Here is a 19,529-nt window from a genome sequence, read left to right on the forward strand (position 1 = left end):
CATTGCAGTATTTAATGCTGACTTCTTTGAGACCATGGGATTCTCATCCCCTCCCTCAAGGCACTGCACAATCAGTTCATTCAGTTATCAATGGTAATCACAAAGATGATAATCCAGCGAATGGTGCAGTGTAAAGATCTGAAGAAAGCTATTTATTGTGGCTATAGTCACAGGAATATTCATCAATATCCATGGGGATGTTCAGGATCACCCAGCTAACCAGCAAGAAGTGGGATTCCCACATGGTCAAGACAGTAACTCCATACCGTAGCTCAGTCCTGCAGTGATTGGGGCCTTTTTTCTCCAAGAAGAGACTGCATATCGCAAACGAGTGACAAGACCTGAATACAGAGAAAAGATGGGTTCTAGTTATTGTCACAGTCATGGGAAGCGTGGTTGTCACTACCCCACAAGGGAGTCTAAATACTGGAAGCAGATTTATTGTACCGAGTTCTCAGCTCCACTTGAGGGCAGCTGAACCTCTTTTCAGACTGTGATTTCCTGCCTGCTCAAAGGAAGCCAATTCTCAGCAGTTTCAGCTTATTTTCTGCTTTCACTCTGTCAACAAATGTGACCTGTGAGTCTCTATTAAGTCTGACAAAATTCCAAATTATACCTTTTATTTGTAGGGCATTTTTGAGGCCCAGGGTTTCCCTTGGTAGTCCTAGACTGAAGGAATGGGAGTCTTTGGTGACTCCCATGTCTGGTTATGGATTGTGGCCATGTCCCTTTGTGTCAACTTTGTGTCAAATCAAGGTGCAGGGATATATCACCTCCTTGGCAGGAAGGACCTGCTTGGTCTGGCAGGGGTGACACACCCCATGGACTCCCAGCAATGAAAGGGCTCTCTATAATATGTCATTATGGTATCTGTTAGTCATATCAGCCTTAGAAGGACCATCAAGAAGATGTAATGCTGGAAGCTGTCCCAAGATGGTCATTTTCCTGCCATCCAAGTGCCAGGATAAGTGGACGAAAAGGTGATGCCATTTAACATTTCATTGTAAGGACAGAGGGCTCAGGAGCCTTCCTTTCTTCAAAACAGTCACCTGTTTTGGTAAAACAGCATCTTCCCTGGTGAGCATCAGCCTTCACTCACCTGCTGCATTGTGCTGGTGATAGTTGATGAGTTCAGGGATGCAGTCAAACACATGCTTTTCTGCCAAGTAATATCGCTTGGGAAGGTCAGTTGTCTCATTGATGTGATAATGCTTTATAACGGGATTGTTATCCGTGCTGAAAAAGATGAAGTTTTTTTTTTTTGAGAAAAGCTAGGTTGCAGCCAAAAGACAGGTATTTGAGGAATAAGTGGAAGAGGAGCAAGCAAGCAAAGGGGAGAAGCTTCCTTATGCAAAATGAATGGGAGAGGAGCAAGGAGTTAGCTGCAGTTGCTAATGAAAGCTGTGTAGTTGTATATTCTCCCTCTCACTCATAGATGGTCTCATCTCTAGAAAGGCTGAGGTTTCCCGATAAGAGCAGGCTGAGTACCAAGTTTCTCTGCCTCTTCTTTTTGAAACAAAACTTTCTGCTCCATCACTGAAACCCTTTCACTAGTCTTGTATTACCCACCTCTGATGAGTCCTGCATACAGTCCATGCTGATCCTACCAACACTTCAGCTGGGGGGACAATTCCATCAAAATTACAACCCAGTGATGTCTAAGGCACTATTTATAGGCATATATTTAGATGCAGGGAGAAGTGGAGCCTTTAATACACTTCGTGAATGGCAGCTAACTCTTCTGCCTTTTTTGGAAGTGTTTTCCTCTACCATTTTCATGAGCCTTCTGCTCTCTCTTTACAATGCCAAAACAACTACAGAGATTACACTCTCATAGAAGCCATTTCATTGCTGTAATTGATGCGAAAAGCTGCTGAGCTCAGCTGTACCTTAATGCTTTGGTGAAAACAGAGACTGTGTACATGCCAGGCTGCCTCGAATCTCTCACCATAAAGGCACCTTCCCTACCCTGAAACAGGAGCAAAGGAGAGAAAACTGGTTAGAGACATAATGAAAAAAAAGAAGTGGGCTTGGGGCAAAGCTGTGCTCATTTCAGCCCTGCCTACTGCTCCGTCATGAGGATGTGCTAAACATGCAGGAAAAAACTGAGCCACCAGCCAGCTGACAGAGCTTGGTCTGTTCCATGCACAGCTCTCAGGGCTGCCCAGGGCCTGCAGGTAAACCCAGCTGGTCTCTCTTGGGTGCTAGGTATTTTTAACTCAGTTTCCTGAGGAAATGAGACTTATGCACTCGTGCTGAGTATGCGTGGGTGCGGGTACACGCGTGTGTGTCTCTCTGTCCCTCCGTGCCCTCCAGAAATTTTGAACCCATTGACTGCTTTCAACCCTAGCTGACAATACTGTTGGTACCAGTTTCCAACAAGTTCAATGAAATGGGCAGCCGATTGGAAAGGCTTTGAGTGGCATCCATGGAGAGAGGGAGAGAGCGGCTACAGAACAAGAGTATAATTTATTGAACACCGGAGCCTCCATATGGGAGTGTATGAAAGATAATTTACCAATGTACTACAAATGGGAAAAGCTTGGACAAGATCCTGCCCTTTCATAGGTACCCCAGTCATCCAGTATCTAAACATAAATGTGTAGGAAAGCAGCCTTCCTCCACTCCAGCACTCACAGAACAATTTTCCTTTTTAATTTTTTACTGGAATTGTTTTCTACTCATCTGAGTGCTAAAATGTATCATAGGCCATGATCCTGCAGGGCCAAGCACTAATGGATCAGATGGCAGAGGAGAAGATTTAACATAACAGTTTGGACGTAATGTGCTATGCTGATCTATATATTGATAATAAAAACCGCATTTTTCTTCTGTTTGCAGACAAAGATGCCTTTCATCTAGCATCCCAAGTGCCTTATTATTTTGTTCCCTCCTTTGCTTTACATGGTAGATTCCCTCCATTTTATATGTCCTCTATCACAACACTTGGTGCAAACCTAATCCACCAAGTGCACCCTGCCTCGGTCTCCTTCCCACCTCCCCGGTGGGTTGATTGAGCTCCAGGGAAAACACAAGACCACTGCTGCATCACCTGGGTATGAACTGCTGACCCTCAGGGTGCAGCTCTGCCCAGGTGGAACTGGGCCACTGAGCTAAAAACCTTCCAGGGATGTCTCTTCCACGAGGGTCTGCACAACACCTACCATATCTTCACTGTACAATATCTAGCACAGGGAAGCTCTAAAAATGGTCTCCAGACACTGCTGTAGAAGCACGTACATCATGCACAGTGAGGGCTTTAGGACTGGGGGTTGCTTGGACAGGTAGGGAAGTATTGGAGACAGCGTCCTGCCCGAGTTATTTTAAGCACTGTTCTTGCCTTCCCATCAGCAAACCTGCCCAAAGATCACTCGTGAGCTTGGCCACATGTCTGGGGCTGTAAGCTTTTGAACCAGAAGGCTCTGCAGCCTCACGGGGGTATCTGTCACAGAAAAGTTGCATAGGTAGGACCAAAAGGAAAAATAAGATCTAAACCATGCATGGACACATCCCGTAGGAGTTTATAGGAACTAAAAGATTTTTTAAAACCACAGAAAAATGCTTTTATTTCTATAAAATACTATAATTCCAAGAAACAACACTTTATTCAGATTTCCTTTTAGCGTAAGAGCTGATTTAAAAACTAAGGTTGTGTCTGTGTGGAAAATTTGAACAAGAAGTTTATTCTTTTTATTTTCACTACAGTCTTCACTGGAAAACTCTGTCTCAACTGAAAAATTAAAGATGCGTGCTCACATGCACACACATACGTACACAAAACTTAAAAAAAAACCCCAAGCCCATACTTTTGGCTTTCACCCAAAATATATCAGCACAAAGATTGGTTAGATTTTCAGAGAACTACTGGCATCCGCAGGCCTCCTGCAGAGACAGAAAAGATGAGCTAAAAATCACAGTTTTCAGTCCACAAAGTGTTCTGAACCAGTGTTTTCCATCAGCCGCAGTTATTGGGTGTGTTTGACTGAAGAAGGATGGCACAGCTCTCTGCCCACACTCGGCTGCCGTGGCAGTAAGTGGGGGTTGCTAGTGGCCCTTTACCCATTGCACACTAACAACAGCCAGGGACAGGAACACAGCAGGAACCCAGGGTTCAAGCTCTCTCTTACACAAAGGAGATCTCACAGGCTTCTTCTCATTTGTCATTAATTAATTATTATTGCCCATCCACCCCGCAAGTAACACTGGTTTACCTCATCCTTGAGGAGTGTTTCTGCTTTGCTTCTGCTGATGTTCTTATTGTACCACCTGAAAACATCAAAAGACCCCGAGTCAGCGTTTCTAGGCTGTTAAAGCTTCTGCTGAAAAGCCTCTGAATTGAGCATCCCCAGCGTTAGCAATGACATGTTATGTGGGGTAGGGACATTGGAGGCTGGTAGCTTCTGTAACAAATCCAGGGCACTTAGAGGTACAAGAAAAACATAGGCACAACTTACTCATATATTTGCAGATTCTCGGGTGATTTTTCCGCCAGGTAGCTACTTGGCACGTAGCCTTCATGCCTGTTAAAATGAGACACGGCATGAGTACGCTAGACAGACAGGATCTTCTCTGCATCTGTGGGAGTCAGCCCTGAAAGATTTGCTTGCTCTTTGCATGATAGAAGTGCTGATTTTTATGTATTTACTAAGGAAACAACCGATTGCACCTCGAAACTTGGAGAGTTTCACAATTTTCACTATTTTTTCCCCCCACATGTATGACAGCGGATATCAGCCTGAGCTAAGGACTGTTTATTTTTTTTTAAATTAACTTTCAGGTCCTTTTCTTCATCTGCCTGAATACAAGCAACATCAAAGGGAAGAAAGCTACCATAAATAACCTTCCATCACTGGTTTTCCTGTACATCAGAGGATGTTTCACAAAAGTTATACAAGAGGCCAGCATAAATGTTAATGGAAGAACAAACTTGATTTAGAAAGGATTTGTAAATTGGCTTTTGAAAAGGGACTTACCCATTCTTATCTTGAATCAGCCACCAATGTTCCTCAGAGCTGTCAATCACATAATATTCCTCATTATATTGTAACGTCAGCTCCTGCGGGTTCTGGGCTTCATAGTCATATATGGCTATGACTACGGCTTCCTTTGGATCTAGCAACAATTTCTGCACAAATTAGGCAAAAGGCTCATCATACTTATATTCATATTCATAAAAAACAATGGCACGGTCTCTCAAATGATATTTCCCTGGCAGCACTTGTGTCCCCTGGGTTCAAAAGCCTCAAAGCTAGGAAAGCACCCTGGGGTGTCTGGTGGGGTATGGTGGCAACATGAGAATTTTTAGCAATATCAAACAATGAATTTCATATAAAAAATTCAGTTGCACAGCAAACAGTTATCTACTCGTTCTTAGGGAAGGATTATCTCTGTCTGATCTATTCTTCACAGATGTTTACTACTCTCCTCTTTAAAGCCTCTAGTGATAAAATCTCCACAGCCTGTCTGCAGGCCCCTACAGGGACTGTCCTAATGCCCTGCTGCCCTCCAGTAAAGCACCAAGCCCTAACAGCCACCCTGCTTCTCCCTTCTCATTAAATAAACCAGTGACATTTTGTCCCATCCACAAATGGGTTTGGAAAATCACTTCGGTCCTCTGCACAGCAGCTTTTCTCATATCCCTCCTACTTCCCCAGTTTCCCTTTCTATAGTTTGAAAAAAACCTCCCACCCCACAGTTGAAGCTTTCCATCATCGGAAAGCTATTTGTGAAACCAAGCTGCCTTTGCAGGACTGAACCTAACTCTAGTGGGACGCTGCTGATTTATAGCTTATGAAAAAAATACGGAAAAGTAAGAGAAAAGCCCAGGGAACGTTAGCACAGGTGATATTCTAGGTCACTGCACTGTGATGAACCTTAACGAGCATATTTTCACCACTGCTAGTTAAATACACGAGGCACTAAGGGCAGCTTAGCGTGCCTCGCTGCACTCACCCAGTTGTCTTCAGGAGTGGGAGGAAGTGGCTTCTTTGAGGCTGAAATGAAATAAAGAAAGATAATTTGAAGTAGATCTGGACAAAACCAGAGGAGAAACCATCAAGGTAATGAATTGATAAAGGTGATACAAAACCAGTGAACAGCAAGCCTTGGTCTTTTAGAGTAAGCCGTGCCAACACAGCATGGGTTTGAAACTGGGGTACAGATTACTTAAGGAATCACCCAGATCCGAGAGAAAAGTGTCTTGCGTGAAGAATGATTAACTGCTTATATGCTTTTTCAGGAGGCAAAGTAAAGATTATGTTTGGCCATTGAAACCATGGTTTCAAGAGGAAATATCGTTAGGACAAAATATGGCATACAGGGTTGAATGAATATATCTCAAGAAAGTCGTAATTATGGCTTATTGACTGACCACAACTGATCGAGTTCTTAGTTCTCCATCTCATTCCAAAGACAGCACCAAGCATCGCACAGAGGAAAATGTTAATTCAGAACAAAGAATGCTATATATAGTAAAAGATAAGCCAGAATATCCCAAGAAGCCAGCTACATGTCTCTTGATGGAAATGTAACGCAATATTCTTTGATGTCCTGTACAAGACAGATTCCATCCTTAACTTTTGCTAGAAATAAATATTTTGAAGGTCAGGATGGTCTTAGCAAATCCTACCATTTTTGGTGGGGTCATACTCCACACAGCCAGCTGCCATCTTCTCTGTCTGAGCACAGCATCTCCACTTGCCATCTATCCAAAAATCTGGATGACACTTTGAAACCAAACTGTTGTTGTTTCTGGTTTCTGGAAAATGTGAGGGGAATAAAAAGGAGAGGGAAAACGAATTTATTTGCATTCATGTCAGCTCTGAAAGACATCTAGAACTGATTGGAAATAATCTGCACTTTAAAGAAGCTGCTTATTATTTTCAAACCAAGCCTTAGTGAATATTATCACCCTCCTCTGTTAATGTTTTCCTTTCTCCTGAAAGGAGTGAACGCCACCATCAATGTGGAGGAATAGCCTTCCTGCTGGTAATGGAGCCCATACTTCTCTACTGCAGGAGAAGAGAATTCTAGCAAAGTGACTCTCTCTTTAAACTGATAAACACCAAAACCACAGAAGGAAGGTCTCATAAAGAAAAATAAAACCTGGCAGGCCGTATACTGATGATTCCCATGAAAGACTACAGCTCTATAGCATGTAGGACATATGTAGGACACAGCCACTTGCTGCTTTGGCTTGGTGTTCAGAAGGAGCTGTACAAGCTGGCATTCACCAGCCCTAAACATTTTTTGCACTTGTAAAACCCAGTCTTGAATGTTTGCATGAGTGATTAAAGGTCCTCCTTTTTGAAGTGCAGGCTCTCTATTTCTAATAATGATTTTCCTAAAAAGAACAAAAAAAATTTCTGCTGGCCTGTTTCAAGAGACTATTCAAATTGTCCAAGGTTGGGGACAGTCTCAAAATGTTGAACGAGCAGAGGTGATAAAGTAGACGCTTGGAGCAGGTGCACTCCAGAAGGGGAATAACTCTTTGCAAGAGTAAGTGCATGAACTTAATAATATCTCAATCATCAGGCACAGTGTTTTCAGAGTGAATAATAAAGCAGCTTGTGTTATAGAGCAGGAAAAAGCCTGGTGCAATTTTCATGTAACTAAGTAACACCTTCCTTATGTCAAGTATTATGCTTCATTTCTGCCTGCGGTGTTTAGTTATTGTGCCTTCACTTCAGAATGATTGCAGCAAACCACAGCACAATTCAGGAGGTGAACAGGAAACGAAACCTACCCACAGAAATGTTTCTTAATAATTATGATTCTCTAAGAAGGTTGTCATCTAAACAAAAAATCTATTAATAAGAGCTGAAAAATCTTCTATGCAGAAAAGATTAATTTCTAAAAAAACCCTAGCCATATAAAAATCCTCATCTCTTCCTGAATAAGAAACCCCAAATTACAGTAACATGTTAACAGTTTATCCTAAAAAGAGGCAAATAAAGCATTCCATGTCCAAATGTTCCACTGCTGCTGAAAACACACCCACCAAATTTACAAGCAATTTGATTTCATAACTTCATTCCCCATTACCACTTTGCATGCTTAGATATAAGACATTGATCCCTCTTGCACATTTTCTCTGCGTTACAGCTTGTGAGAAAACTGTCTGGGATAAGTAACTTCAACAACTAAGTGGGCACAGGGGTTTTGTTACCTTCCTTCAGCGTTAAGACCCATCTCTGCCGGCTCTCGCGATTGGGAGCAAACACGTAGAGTATGTAGTTATCGTGAACGATCTGGAGAGGGGAGTAAAGGAGGGAGCCAGCCATTAGAGACAATCCCAGATACACTGGGCATGAAGGAATCACTGAAGGAAAGAGCCAGCCGCCCCCATAGCAACAAATTACACACAAAATGATGATGTGGGGAAGTAGAGTACCATGGCCTGTTCAGAAGCATCTCGTGACCTCAGTGACTTTTGATTAATTAAAACGGAGTAGAAGCCCCGATCAAGAAAGAATACTACACAAGCAATGGTTTAGATCAATTTTATGCTGTTAAGAAATGCCTGTGAAATCAATGGAGACATAGCAATTTCAATCTGCAGAGGATTCAGCCCATTACTCACTGACTGCAGCGTATTCTTCTACAGCATCTCTGGGGAAATGGCATCTGTTTCTTAGCAGTTTCTTGTAACGTACCTTCACTTAAGATCTAAGAGCCAAATTTAGCTTTTCTTTTGTCAGTATAAATCTCAAGGAACTCCCTGGAGATTATCTGGATTACTATTATTCTTCAAAGTTTTTAATAGCTTTCACTGGGATTATAGAGGGGAAATAAGAAGATAGAAGAGATCAACAATGAGCAATCAAGATGCTGTTTTCATCAACTTGGCCTTAATGACAAACAAATGAAGGAAGAGAAATACAGAACATTTGAGGAGTTTCAGACCAGCGAGTAAAATCATCACAAGAACAGAAATTACTCAGAAACTCAATCGGATGATACATTTGGGCCTAAAATTTGATGTAACGCATAACCTACATTTCTCTTCCAATATTTATCTCAGCAATTTAATGCCAAATGGGACCTGGTCTCTTTGATGCACAGATGCTTTGAAAAACTTTGACCACTGTCTTTAAAGAGATGTTTCTACAAGACAGCAGCTGTTTTTTAAAGTTTCTCCAGGGGTGTAGATGAGGCAACTTTGATTATTGTTTAAAGAAGAGGAAACATTTGTTATCTCTTGGCCTGAAGCCCTTGCAGGCACACACAGACAGCTGTGTGACTCAGTTGCTTTGCATGCTAGGGAGAGATAAATTATAACCTCCTTTACAAAAAACAGAAGTAGGGGAGGAATATTTCCCACTCATTTAAAGCCACTCCTGTTGATATTATTGTTATGTCTGTATAATGTTTTGACAATCTAAGGCAGATTTTGAAATCCGCAGTAAGCAGATCCCCAAAATACGTAGCCATGAGCATGCACAACTGCACAAAATCACTCATTTCATGCCTCTCTGCACAGGGCTCACTTGGCAAATGAGCCACACAAACCCAAAAAGCTTCTGGTGGTTCCACAGAAGATTTACAGCTGGGTGCAGCCAAGATAGTTAAAAAAACCCCACCAGACAATGTAATTTTACAAAATACCACAAAACTGACTCTGGGACAAAATTCAGATGTGCTACAAGCAGGAGCCATTACCATGACCTCAGTGAAGCACTGTCCAACATGACTGGTCCATTGTTAACATCCCACCAGTATGGCCACTACCTTCACTTTATTTTGCTGTTCCCACAAGCGTTGGAGATACGGAGATACAGATTCGAAAACTCAGACCCAGAACAAAGAGATCTGAGCATTTGTTCCTTCTCTAGTCCATGTTCATTGAAGTTAAGAGCAGTTGAGGTTCCTTCATCAAGGTTTCCCCCAACCAGGCAGCTCCTACCCAGCCCCAGTTAAGGGCTTTCCTGTTGGGCTGCTCATTGAGAGCCGTTTGCAGCACACAACAGCATCTTCTGCTGCTCCCAAAAGGCCATAAGCATGGCCATAACCCTCTGATCCTCTGTTTTCTTGAGTGCTCATTATGCACCAGCTTCGCAACACTTTCTAATATTCCAGGACAATTTTTATGATCCTGGCTGGGGACCACCCCAAGCTGGAGGGAGGGTTTCCTCACCCAACCTCATTTGGGAAATTATTTCCTCTCCCTTCTCATATCTCTGCAAGGTAACATTTCCCAGGGCTCAGACTAGAGCATGGTGGATATGCAATTTTACTGTTCAGATGAAGATGTTAGAGAAGACTCTACAAGCTACTTCATGATTTGTCAGAATGACAGTACCAAGCCAAACCTCCAAATTGATGTTGGTTTTGAGATAACAAGAACATGGGGGGAAAAAGTCTGGCTTATGGTTATCTTTCTTCTTTCTATGAAGTTATCTATGTTTTTAACTTTTATTGTGTACACGGGTCACATTCATTAGCTTTTCTTTGCAGGTCTGAGTCCAGATAATTCACTCTTTTAAAGCCCTCTGTAAACCCCTGTATTTGCTGAAATCCACAAACCATAATTATTAAGAAAAATACTGTCACCAATATGATAAAATTCTGATAAATGGCAGCGCAGGGAATAACGTAATGAACAGGGAATTTGTGTGGCAATAACAGAGTAAATATTCTGTGGCACTTCTGTTTACATGGCGATGTAAATGTATCCCATATGTATAAATAATTAACAATAGACAGTTTGTTACTCATCCTAGAGCTAGCGCTGTCCGCCTCTTGGTCATTAAGCCAACTCATCACCCTCTGTTCTGGTCTGGCATAGGCTCCCTAACACGTCACACTCAGCAGTTTCTGATGCAAAGGCCACTGAGTGGGTTTAGTTTCAGCACCTCACGGGTAAAATGGCCAAAACCCTGGGTGGGTTCCCCGTGTGAAAGGTGGGCTTTCTCTGAACTAATGGGATAACTGTATATTCTGGTAAACATGGGATAGGATTAGAAGATCTAGTGATCCTTTCCAGTTTAAAACCAAGGAGTGTAAGAGTTTATGGACCTTGTAATAACACTCGGTCTCCGATTTCCCAGTTCATTTCAAACCTCGATCTGCTTTTCGTTCCTTTGTTATTCACCCTGGTGTCGGGTTCATTAACGACTGCACCGTGAGGGAGGATTTTATTGAAATACCAAATGAAGTGATATCTCTGTCAGTATGGTCAACGGACAAACTCACCTGGAAAGGATATTTATACTGACAGGGAATGATGATGTCACTTTTCACAATTTCCACACATTTAATCCTGGAAAGTTCCACAGAACCCTTCAAAGTCCTTTTTTTCTAAAAGACAGAGAAAAGCACTTGGTTAATGTTAATGATTGTGGATTAAGTGAATAATTAGACAAGACTGTCATGTCCATAGGAGATTTAATTTTAATGGAGCAGAAGCAAATTCACTGATTATATAAGATATTTAAAAGTATAAAGAATCATTCTTATATATGGCATCTCTATATGGACTGCACATATGTATGCAAGTATGTTCATACATATATTTCAACCCAGCACATGGATTCTTAGGGAACCAGTCAAAACTTTGGTTGAAATTCAGGTTTTATTTCTTCTTCCAAGAAAATGAAATGCCTTTTTAACCAAAAAGACCTATTTTCATGAAGCGTTCAGTTTACTAACACTCCTGTTTCATACTGAAAAGCTATAAAACAATAAATACTTAACTTAAAAAAAATATTTGCATACTGAAAAATTCAAAACTAAGCATTTTATCTAAAAGGTAACATTTTTACTGCATCTGTTTTCCAGGAAACAAAACACTTTTCTGTTTTCATTCTGTCTGGGTTTTTAGCTGAGAAAAAAAATAACAGGAAATTTTGAAATAAATAATATCCTCAAAAACTTGCCGACAAAACTATTTCTCTGCCAGCCTCTGCTGCGTTATTATTCATCGTATACCAGATACCCAGAGGAAAAAAAAGACACCCAAGTATCCCAGCCACCTGGGTGTCCCCTGTTTCCCGCTGACCCCTCACCCTTCAGCATCTCGGTGGGTGACACTCAGCTCCTGCAGGAGGTGGACGGTGGCATGTGGCCAGCAGGTGCGGAGCTAAGGCTGGTGCACGCTTCTGAAGGATTCACTATAAAAGCGCTCGCTCTTCGGAGGCAAACTGGTTTCCTGTTTTGATTCGTTTTCAGTAGGGATTAAACACTAGCTGTCTCCCAGCTCAGCTTTGCGACAACGTGACGGAAATCGGTGAGATTTTAGAAGCCCCAAAAACACTGCAAAAGCTTCTGTTTTTCAAAAAACACAGGAGACCGTCAACGGGAGAGAGCATGAGCTTCAGCGACCACGTTGTACCTGTCGCAGGTTATCATTCAGAGACACAGCAAGACTTCGGCAACTTCCCTGCCCTCCCTCGGACCCCCAGCCCCAATCCTTTATGTCCTTCACCCTCCTTTTGTCCCCTGCTCCCCACGTCACCATGGCCCTGCAGCTCTGCCCCACCAGCAGAGGCCATCACCAGGGCAAGGTGTCTGCCCTCTGCATGGCACCCCTGTGCCAACCCTCACTGCTGCTCTGTTGCTACCTTCCATCTGTAAATGTAGCCTAAAAAGGGAAGCAGCTGATGCCACTGGGGACAGGGTGAGTTTTGCCACAGTGCACTGTCAAACAGAATGGCCCCGAGGCTCCTCAAACCTTATCCTTGCACAACTGTCCGGGAACTTTGCCTTTCTATACCTGGGCTTGAGGAAAGAGAGGGAAATTATTACAGTGTGGTCTCACATTGCTTTTGCAGAACCTCGCTGTGTGTATTTGGTTTTTATATTGATATTCGCTTGCAGTTCAACCAGTGCCTCTGGATTTACTGCCAGCACCATCTCCCGTAGACAACATCTGCCTATGTAGCTCCATGGGGTGAAGGTTTTTTATATAAATAAACCCAAGACCATAAAGCACTCCCAAATGTAAATATCAATTAACTATCAAGAGTATTGCCAAGCTTTAGGATGCCTTACTGACCCCATTTTCACCATGTGGTTTTTTTCATTTTTGTCTATTCACTTCTTTCTTCCAGACTTGGCTTCCTCTGCCTCCACAACCTCCTCTATCATTTGTTCTGCCTCTGGGATTTCTCCCCCTTCCATGAAACCAAAGCCATTTATTTCCTATAAAACCCTTCAATTTTGCTAGCATTGAACCTCCTTCATCTTATTCCTTTGAAGTTCCAGGGCTTAACCACATGTGCTCCTCCTCTGAGGTTTTAGGAAGCAATGCTGTGCCAGTCACACACTCTTCTCTTTCACTGCAGACTGGTTTTTGGTGATACTTTTCCAGGCTCTGCTGAAAGACAGGGTCCAGCCTTCTCAAGGAGCTTTGTGCAGTCATCCTGCAGCTCTCATCACCTACTGTGCTCCTTTTAATCATGTAATTTCAGCAATGGAAGCTCCTCATAATCTCACGTTGCAGTGCAATGTCAGGGTGCATCTCACAGCCAGGGCATTGCCCGACAGACCCTCAGCAGATGGGATTTGCTGATAGAAAGCAATTACAGTCCCATAACATCACAAACAACTGGAATTACCACTCACAAACCAGGCATTACCCAGAAACCGGGCTGGAAGCTAAACATATCCCTGCTTTTGTGATGCCTGACTGGACTTTAATCCAACAAAAGCAACCAGGTCATTGGGAAGGGAGTGGAGAGGAAAGGCCTCTTAAAAATGGTCTCCAAAAACCTCAGAGACTTGTTCTTAAAGGGTTAGACAAAACACGCTGACAGATCTCCATTTCTTGTTTTCAGTCTGGCCAGAGTATAATTAAGTAGAGGTTTTAGATGGTTAGTCAGAAAAAACATCAGTGGTCTTACTGTGTAACGTGTGTGGGAAGATAACCAAGGCATGCTGCTGTCCCATGAGAAGTACAGTGTGCTGCAGATCAGTCCACCCTGGTTTATTTCTTTTGGTCCGTTATTTGCAATATAGCAATTCCAGGAAGGAAAACTAACAGCTCAGAACGGAGCCCACAAAGGCATCACAAGCCCAATGAGTTATCGTCTTCATGTTTGGTATTTTACCTCCTCTTGCCACACAGCTCCAGCAGCTATTTCACTCATTAGTCCTTTAGTTTGTGTCTGCTGCATGCATAATGCACAATGGTCCCTATTTGCCTTAGATACTAGGACAATCGACTATGGGACAATTGACATAGCCCTCCCCTGCAACACAAGAAGGCATCTCACCATGCTTGCTTGGGGAATGAGCCACCTGGCATTTATCAGCTGCTAAGACTACACAACCACCAACACTGCAACTCAGCCATGCCATGGCAGCTTGGCCACCCAAGAAAACGAACCACTCTTCCCCAGCTCATGGTCTGGGGCAGGGGAAGGAGCGGGGACGTGGAACCCATGGCAGGAGGACAGTGAGCCGTCAGTGGCCGCTGCAGGTGACACAGATCCGTGCTGTGAACACACTTCCTGACCACGGCCCTGCACCCTCAGGCTTCGCGAATGTCTAAGATCTTGTAAGATACGGGGCTGTACAGTCTGAGAAATTTGCTACTTTCTGGCTAACACTTTGCTGTTGCTATTTGTGAAGCCCATTCATCAAATGCGCTGCACCAAGCGTTTAGGCTAAAGGCCCCTCGGTGGATGCTTAAAGTTTTTGCTGAACCCCACTGTATTTACCCAAAGGCCCTAGCAAAAAAAGTCACCACCAGTGCTGCAAGCAGAGGGAAGGGAGGGAGGCCAAGTGCTGGGGAGAGGTAAGGCAGGGGTGGGCACAGCCTCATCTCCAGGAGCACGGGAGGAGAGAGCAGGCAGTGTTTTCTGGCTGGCAGAAATGCACCATGCCACGTTTCATAAAGCTGGCTTGGTTCAAAAGCTGTATAAGAACTTCTATCTCACTTCTTTTGTACTGGTGAGGGGAAAACCAAGTAATTAAGATTCATGCAGCCTCAAACGCCTCGGCAGCGGTCACTGCCAAGGGCTCTCCATGCTGCAGCTGGGCTTTCCTTGCCCTGCGCCACTGGGTGTTTGCGTTGCCCTCTCCATCTCCCTGTACCTCGTCCCCATTGCCTGTGTGTCCCTTCCATTGCCATGCCGGCTGCTCTTCCCAGCCCAGCCAGCACTTCACAGCAGAAAGGAGTACAGTCCCCTCTGCAGCCCCACTGTTTCCCCCCTTGGATATGGAGTCCTTCCTCCTGCTACAAGGTCTATCCATGAGCCCATGTTTGCCCACTGCAACCCCGTTGCAGCTGGACATTTTCCTTCGGTAGGAGGGTAGGGGAAAGCTGATTTACAGTTGCGGTGGAGCAAGGTAGGAAATTCCAGTCCTCTGTAATCTCAACCGCAAAAACATTTCCGTCACTAAAAGCTTTTAATGACCTTCTCTGTAGCATCAGGGTTTTTCTGTAAGAAGCCAAGTTGTAAGAAGCCAAATTCATTCCCTGTTTTCACTTATTGTCTTGACTAGAAGGAACCATTCTTAATTGGAGATTAAGTAGATGAGGGGTCTTCGCCTTGGACCTTGGCATGACCTGCTTGTCCTGTGTCACCTGCTCCCTGTCCCTCTGCTCTGGCTGGGCTCATGTGCAGCCTGGACAGAGGCAGAAACAGATTTTGGGGCTTACTCTGTGGGCTTGAGATGGTGAAACCAAACCAGTTTTTTCCAATGCTATGCACAGTCCCTCAGGAACAGGCAGGGAGGAAAAAAAAGTAAAAAAGCAAAAGCTTTGAGTTCTGCACGTCAGTAGAATAAAATGTATGTAAGTGTGAAGAGAAGCTTGCATGAACATTGAAGTATTTTTAGAGTGCCAATGAGAGACTGCTGTGCTGGCGAGAGCGGCCATCTACTGCATCTTCAACATCTGCTGCAGGCACTGGCCATAAGAGGACTACCATACCTCTGCAGAGGGCTTATACTCGCACAGTGAACTCTCTCTAGGCCCCCATCCACAGCTCATACTCATGACAGGGTAACCGCACGCTGTAACAACACATTAGCGGTAACAATATGTCCTGGGTTGAGAGACACAGGACTAACTTTTCTTCTAATGCTGGGCAAAATTGCACTTTTAGAAGACTCTAGCGTCTGAATTTGTGAAAATGTTTACTTCATAGCCAGCCAGGCTCTATGGGATTCAAGGTCAGTGTTTTCGAGCCTTGCCAGGTGCAGGGACAAGGAGGAGCAAGGCCTGGGCATTTGACCCAGCCTGGCCAACAGGAGTATTTCATACCATGAACATCACATCCAATATAAATTAGAAAAGTTTGCTGCGTAGCTCTCTCTCCCTGATGGCGGCGGGTCCAGACAACTCCTTGCCCCGGTGCCGGAGCCCTGAGGCCTTCCCTTCCTCCTGAAGCCATTGCGCTCCCAGTGTCCGATACTTGCTATCCACTGCTGGGAGTGCACAGCTTCCCACTGATATAGTTGGCTGAGTATAATTTCTGTATATCTTATATCAGTATCGGGATTAATACTGGTTCTTTAGTATTATTGTTAATTATTTAGTCTTAGTCTATTAAATCTATTTATATTTCAACCCTTGTGTTTCTCTGTGTTCCCCGATTCCCCTTTCCGGGTGGGGAGGGGTCATCGGGTGATAGAATAATTGTCTAATGACAACAGATTGTTATGGGTTCCCTCAAACCATAACACAATAATATGACTTAACCATCACACTACTGTCACCTGTAGCTTTACACTGCTGGATTCTGGACTGTGGTATACGTGCACCATGGTGTGATGGAGAGGTCAAACTGGGCTCAGGAGAGGGTGTGAGTTAGTTTCAGGGGGCAGAGGCACTGCAGCTGCCAGGGGGCAGTGCTTGAATGCAGGTAGAACTTCACGTGTGACTTTCCAGCAGGGTTTTTTTCATAAAAATCAACTCCCCTTCCAAAAGTTGGTAATACAGTGCTCAGCTTCCATCTTTGTTGCTCTCTTTTGGCTGTCAATAAGTTGCACTTTCATATAGAAAAAGTGGATTTGCAGAACTCAAGTGCTGTAAATTCAACCTGGGATCTTCATGCTTTTTTCCCCTTCATGTATGTTATCACCCGTCATGAAGACTGTGGAGGCTAAGTTGTATCATTAGCTGTGCCTTTGGGACCCAACTGCTTTTAAGAACAGGAACACCTCCCCTGCTGATACACAGGCAGCAACAAGACAGAAAAAAAAAAAAAAAAGAAAAAGTATTTCATCTGCCTGTGAGACATTACGGTGCTGTTTAATAATTGTGGTGTCCGTACACACCGTTTGTGTGCTATCAGTTCACTCACCACGCAATATCACTCCCAACAACTGATTTCAGTATCAAATCTTGTTTACTGAGGCCAACACTGTTTGTAGCCAAAGCCTGTTCCATGCAAACAATCTCAGTTTGTTATCAGTCCACTCAGTTAAATTCTCAGTTTACCTCTGGAATATCTGCTACAGCAGAGTTACTCCTACTATCCTTATAAAGTCCTGTAGGCCAGATCCAGTGTTGCATTTCCACCAAAATAATTTAAAACCAGAGAAATCTAACTTTTTTTTTTAAAGGCCAGAGAAGTCAATAGAGCTACACCGAAGACCCGGACCTCAGACACTGCACGCTTAGCCAAGAGTTGGCTGGTTCAGTGTTCACTCCTCCAGGCTTCCTAAGGTGTCCAATTTTCAGAATTACAGGATCTGAAAACAGACATGCAGGAAAAAATCGAAACCATAACCTTCCTGCAAGTTTTCTACGGTACAAAGTATACCTTTTCATGGCCTGTGTGCATTTAACACATTAAAGTAAAGAGATACGGTGGAAAAGCACACTTGGCCCATCGCAGGACCTCAACACATCTGCAATAGCCCAGTATTTTCACTGAACTCCTATTTTAAGATCTGACAAAGCCACTTCCAATGTTCACATTGTCTCAGGTGCCATCTGAGATGATTATCAAAGTGCACATCGCTGCTATCAGTGCAAGTGGTTTGACAAGAAAATCAATATCACCATCAAGATACAGAAGACAAAAACGGAAGATTCTTGGCTTTCAAATGAGCTTTCTTATATGATGGAAATAAGTCTTTTATGTTACATAAAAGCATATGGAACAACTACTGAATGTTGTATCAGTTGCTTCAAAACTATTCTTGACTCTAGCAAAGCCTGGGGGAAGGAATGGATTGCTGTAAATGAAAAATTCAATGAAAGAAGGGAAGCTAAATTAAATTGAATAAATGCCATCATTTTTTTCATTAAAAAATTATAAGCTTTAAGGTTAAAAAAAAAATTGGTTGGAAAGGATGAAAGAATTAAAGCAACAGGCAGGCATAGCAAAAGTATCAGTTACAATGTGGATTGCAATGTAAAGCAGAGAGGCACTGGAAGCAAAAATGGCCATAGCAGAAAAGTCTAATAAAAGGTAACTATTAGGAAATCTCATATTTATTGTAGTATATTCATATTAGGAGGAATTCCTTCCTTCCTAAAGATATAAAAAACATGGGTTGAAGATTTTGCTGCATCCTTTATATTCTCTGACAGAAGAAAGATTTGAGCTTTGTAATATAAAGAAGATGGAAATATCTAACATTTGCTGGGAAGACATTGCTCAGACATAATTTTAAAAAAATCTTGAAAGATTAAAGAATAGATCAGAACAGGTTGCCCAAAGATATGAAATCTCTGTCCTTGGCTTTCAGGCAGTGGTGAGTCAATGCCACAGCCTATTTGTTCTAGTGCTGGTGATAGTCTAGTTCTAGATAGTTCTAGTTCTGCTCCAAGTGTTGATCTAATGCTGGCCCCATGCACAAGGTCCAACTAAATAGATTTAAGAAGTGCCCTCCAGCCAGTACTACCATGGTTCTGTGATTTCACAATAGAAATGAGGCTCATTGTGGCCAATATGAACTTAATCCTCCTTTGACTCCAATAATACAATCCAGATTATTTAAAAAAAAACATTTCAAATTCACAGAGGTGTACTAAAGGATTCATTTAACATTAGGCACAGGTTTGTACCTTGTCTCCGCCTTATTTAAGGCTGTATTGATTTTATTACATAAAAATTCATTGAAACAGGTGTGATGCAGACAGATGCCAAGCCTGGCTTCTTTGTGGGTGATATGCGTATTATTAATAAATTAGTTGGAGATACGCATCAGCAGACAGATGGTATTGCAAATTCTGGCAAGCAAATAGAACTTGTTAATAAATACACGACAAGTTATGAAGAATGACGTATCTACTCAGATATGTATTTATTTGGAAGGTAGTCTTTAAAACCATAATTAAATTAACTTTATAGGAGGATTATAGCTTCATGAACGTTAAAGTATTCAGAATACATGAAGAAATGAGAAATGGTATGAACGGTCACTCTAATTAAACAGGAACACCAAACTAGAGATTTTTGGAAGAAGTCTTAGCCTGTTTACATTAGAGCCTTGGGGAAAAAAACCCAAGTCTTTCCAAGGCAGGATGGACAAGTTGGATTCTGTGTAGAATAATCAAGGTGAAATGGACTGCTGGACCGAGGAACAAAGCGCTGCCTTTGTCACCGTGAGTAGTTGGGCTGTTGCAA

General features: G+C 42.9%; 1 protein-coding gene across 1 annotated transcript in view; it reads right to left on the minus strand.

Annotated features, from left to right (window-relative positions):
• ITK (IL2 inducible T cell kinase) overlaps positions 1-19,529 on the minus strand; it is a 32,542-nt gene that overhangs the window by 8,547 nt on the left and 4,466 nt on the right. The window contains exons 2-11 of the mRNA XM_074155403.1: positions 11,194-11,298; positions 8,168-8,249; positions 6,629-6,757; positions 5,953-5,993; positions 4,974-5,125; positions 4,455-4,520; positions 4,212-4,266; positions 1,890-1,969; positions 1,100-1,236; positions 267-341 (exon numbers count right to left, since the gene is read on the minus strand). Coding sequence (XP_074011504.1) covers positions 267-341; positions 1,100-1,236; positions 1,890-1,969; positions 4,212-4,266; positions 4,455-4,520; positions 4,974-5,125; positions 5,953-5,993; positions 6,629-6,757; positions 8,168-8,249; positions 11,194-11,298 — 922 coding nt within the window. The remainder of the gene's footprint in view (positions 1-266; positions 342-1,099; positions 1,237-1,889; positions 1,970-4,211; positions 4,267-4,454; positions 4,521-4,973; positions 5,126-5,952; positions 5,994-6,628; positions 6,758-8,167; positions 8,250-11,193; positions 11,299-19,529) is intronic.

Source organism: Numenius arquata, chromosome 11 (assembly GCF_964106895.1).
Source record: "Numenius arquata chromosome 11, bNumArq3.hap1.1, whole genome shotgun sequence".
Classification (NCBI taxonomy): domain Eukaryota; kingdom Metazoa; phylum Chordata; class Aves; order Charadriiformes; family Scolopacidae; genus Numenius; species Numenius arquata.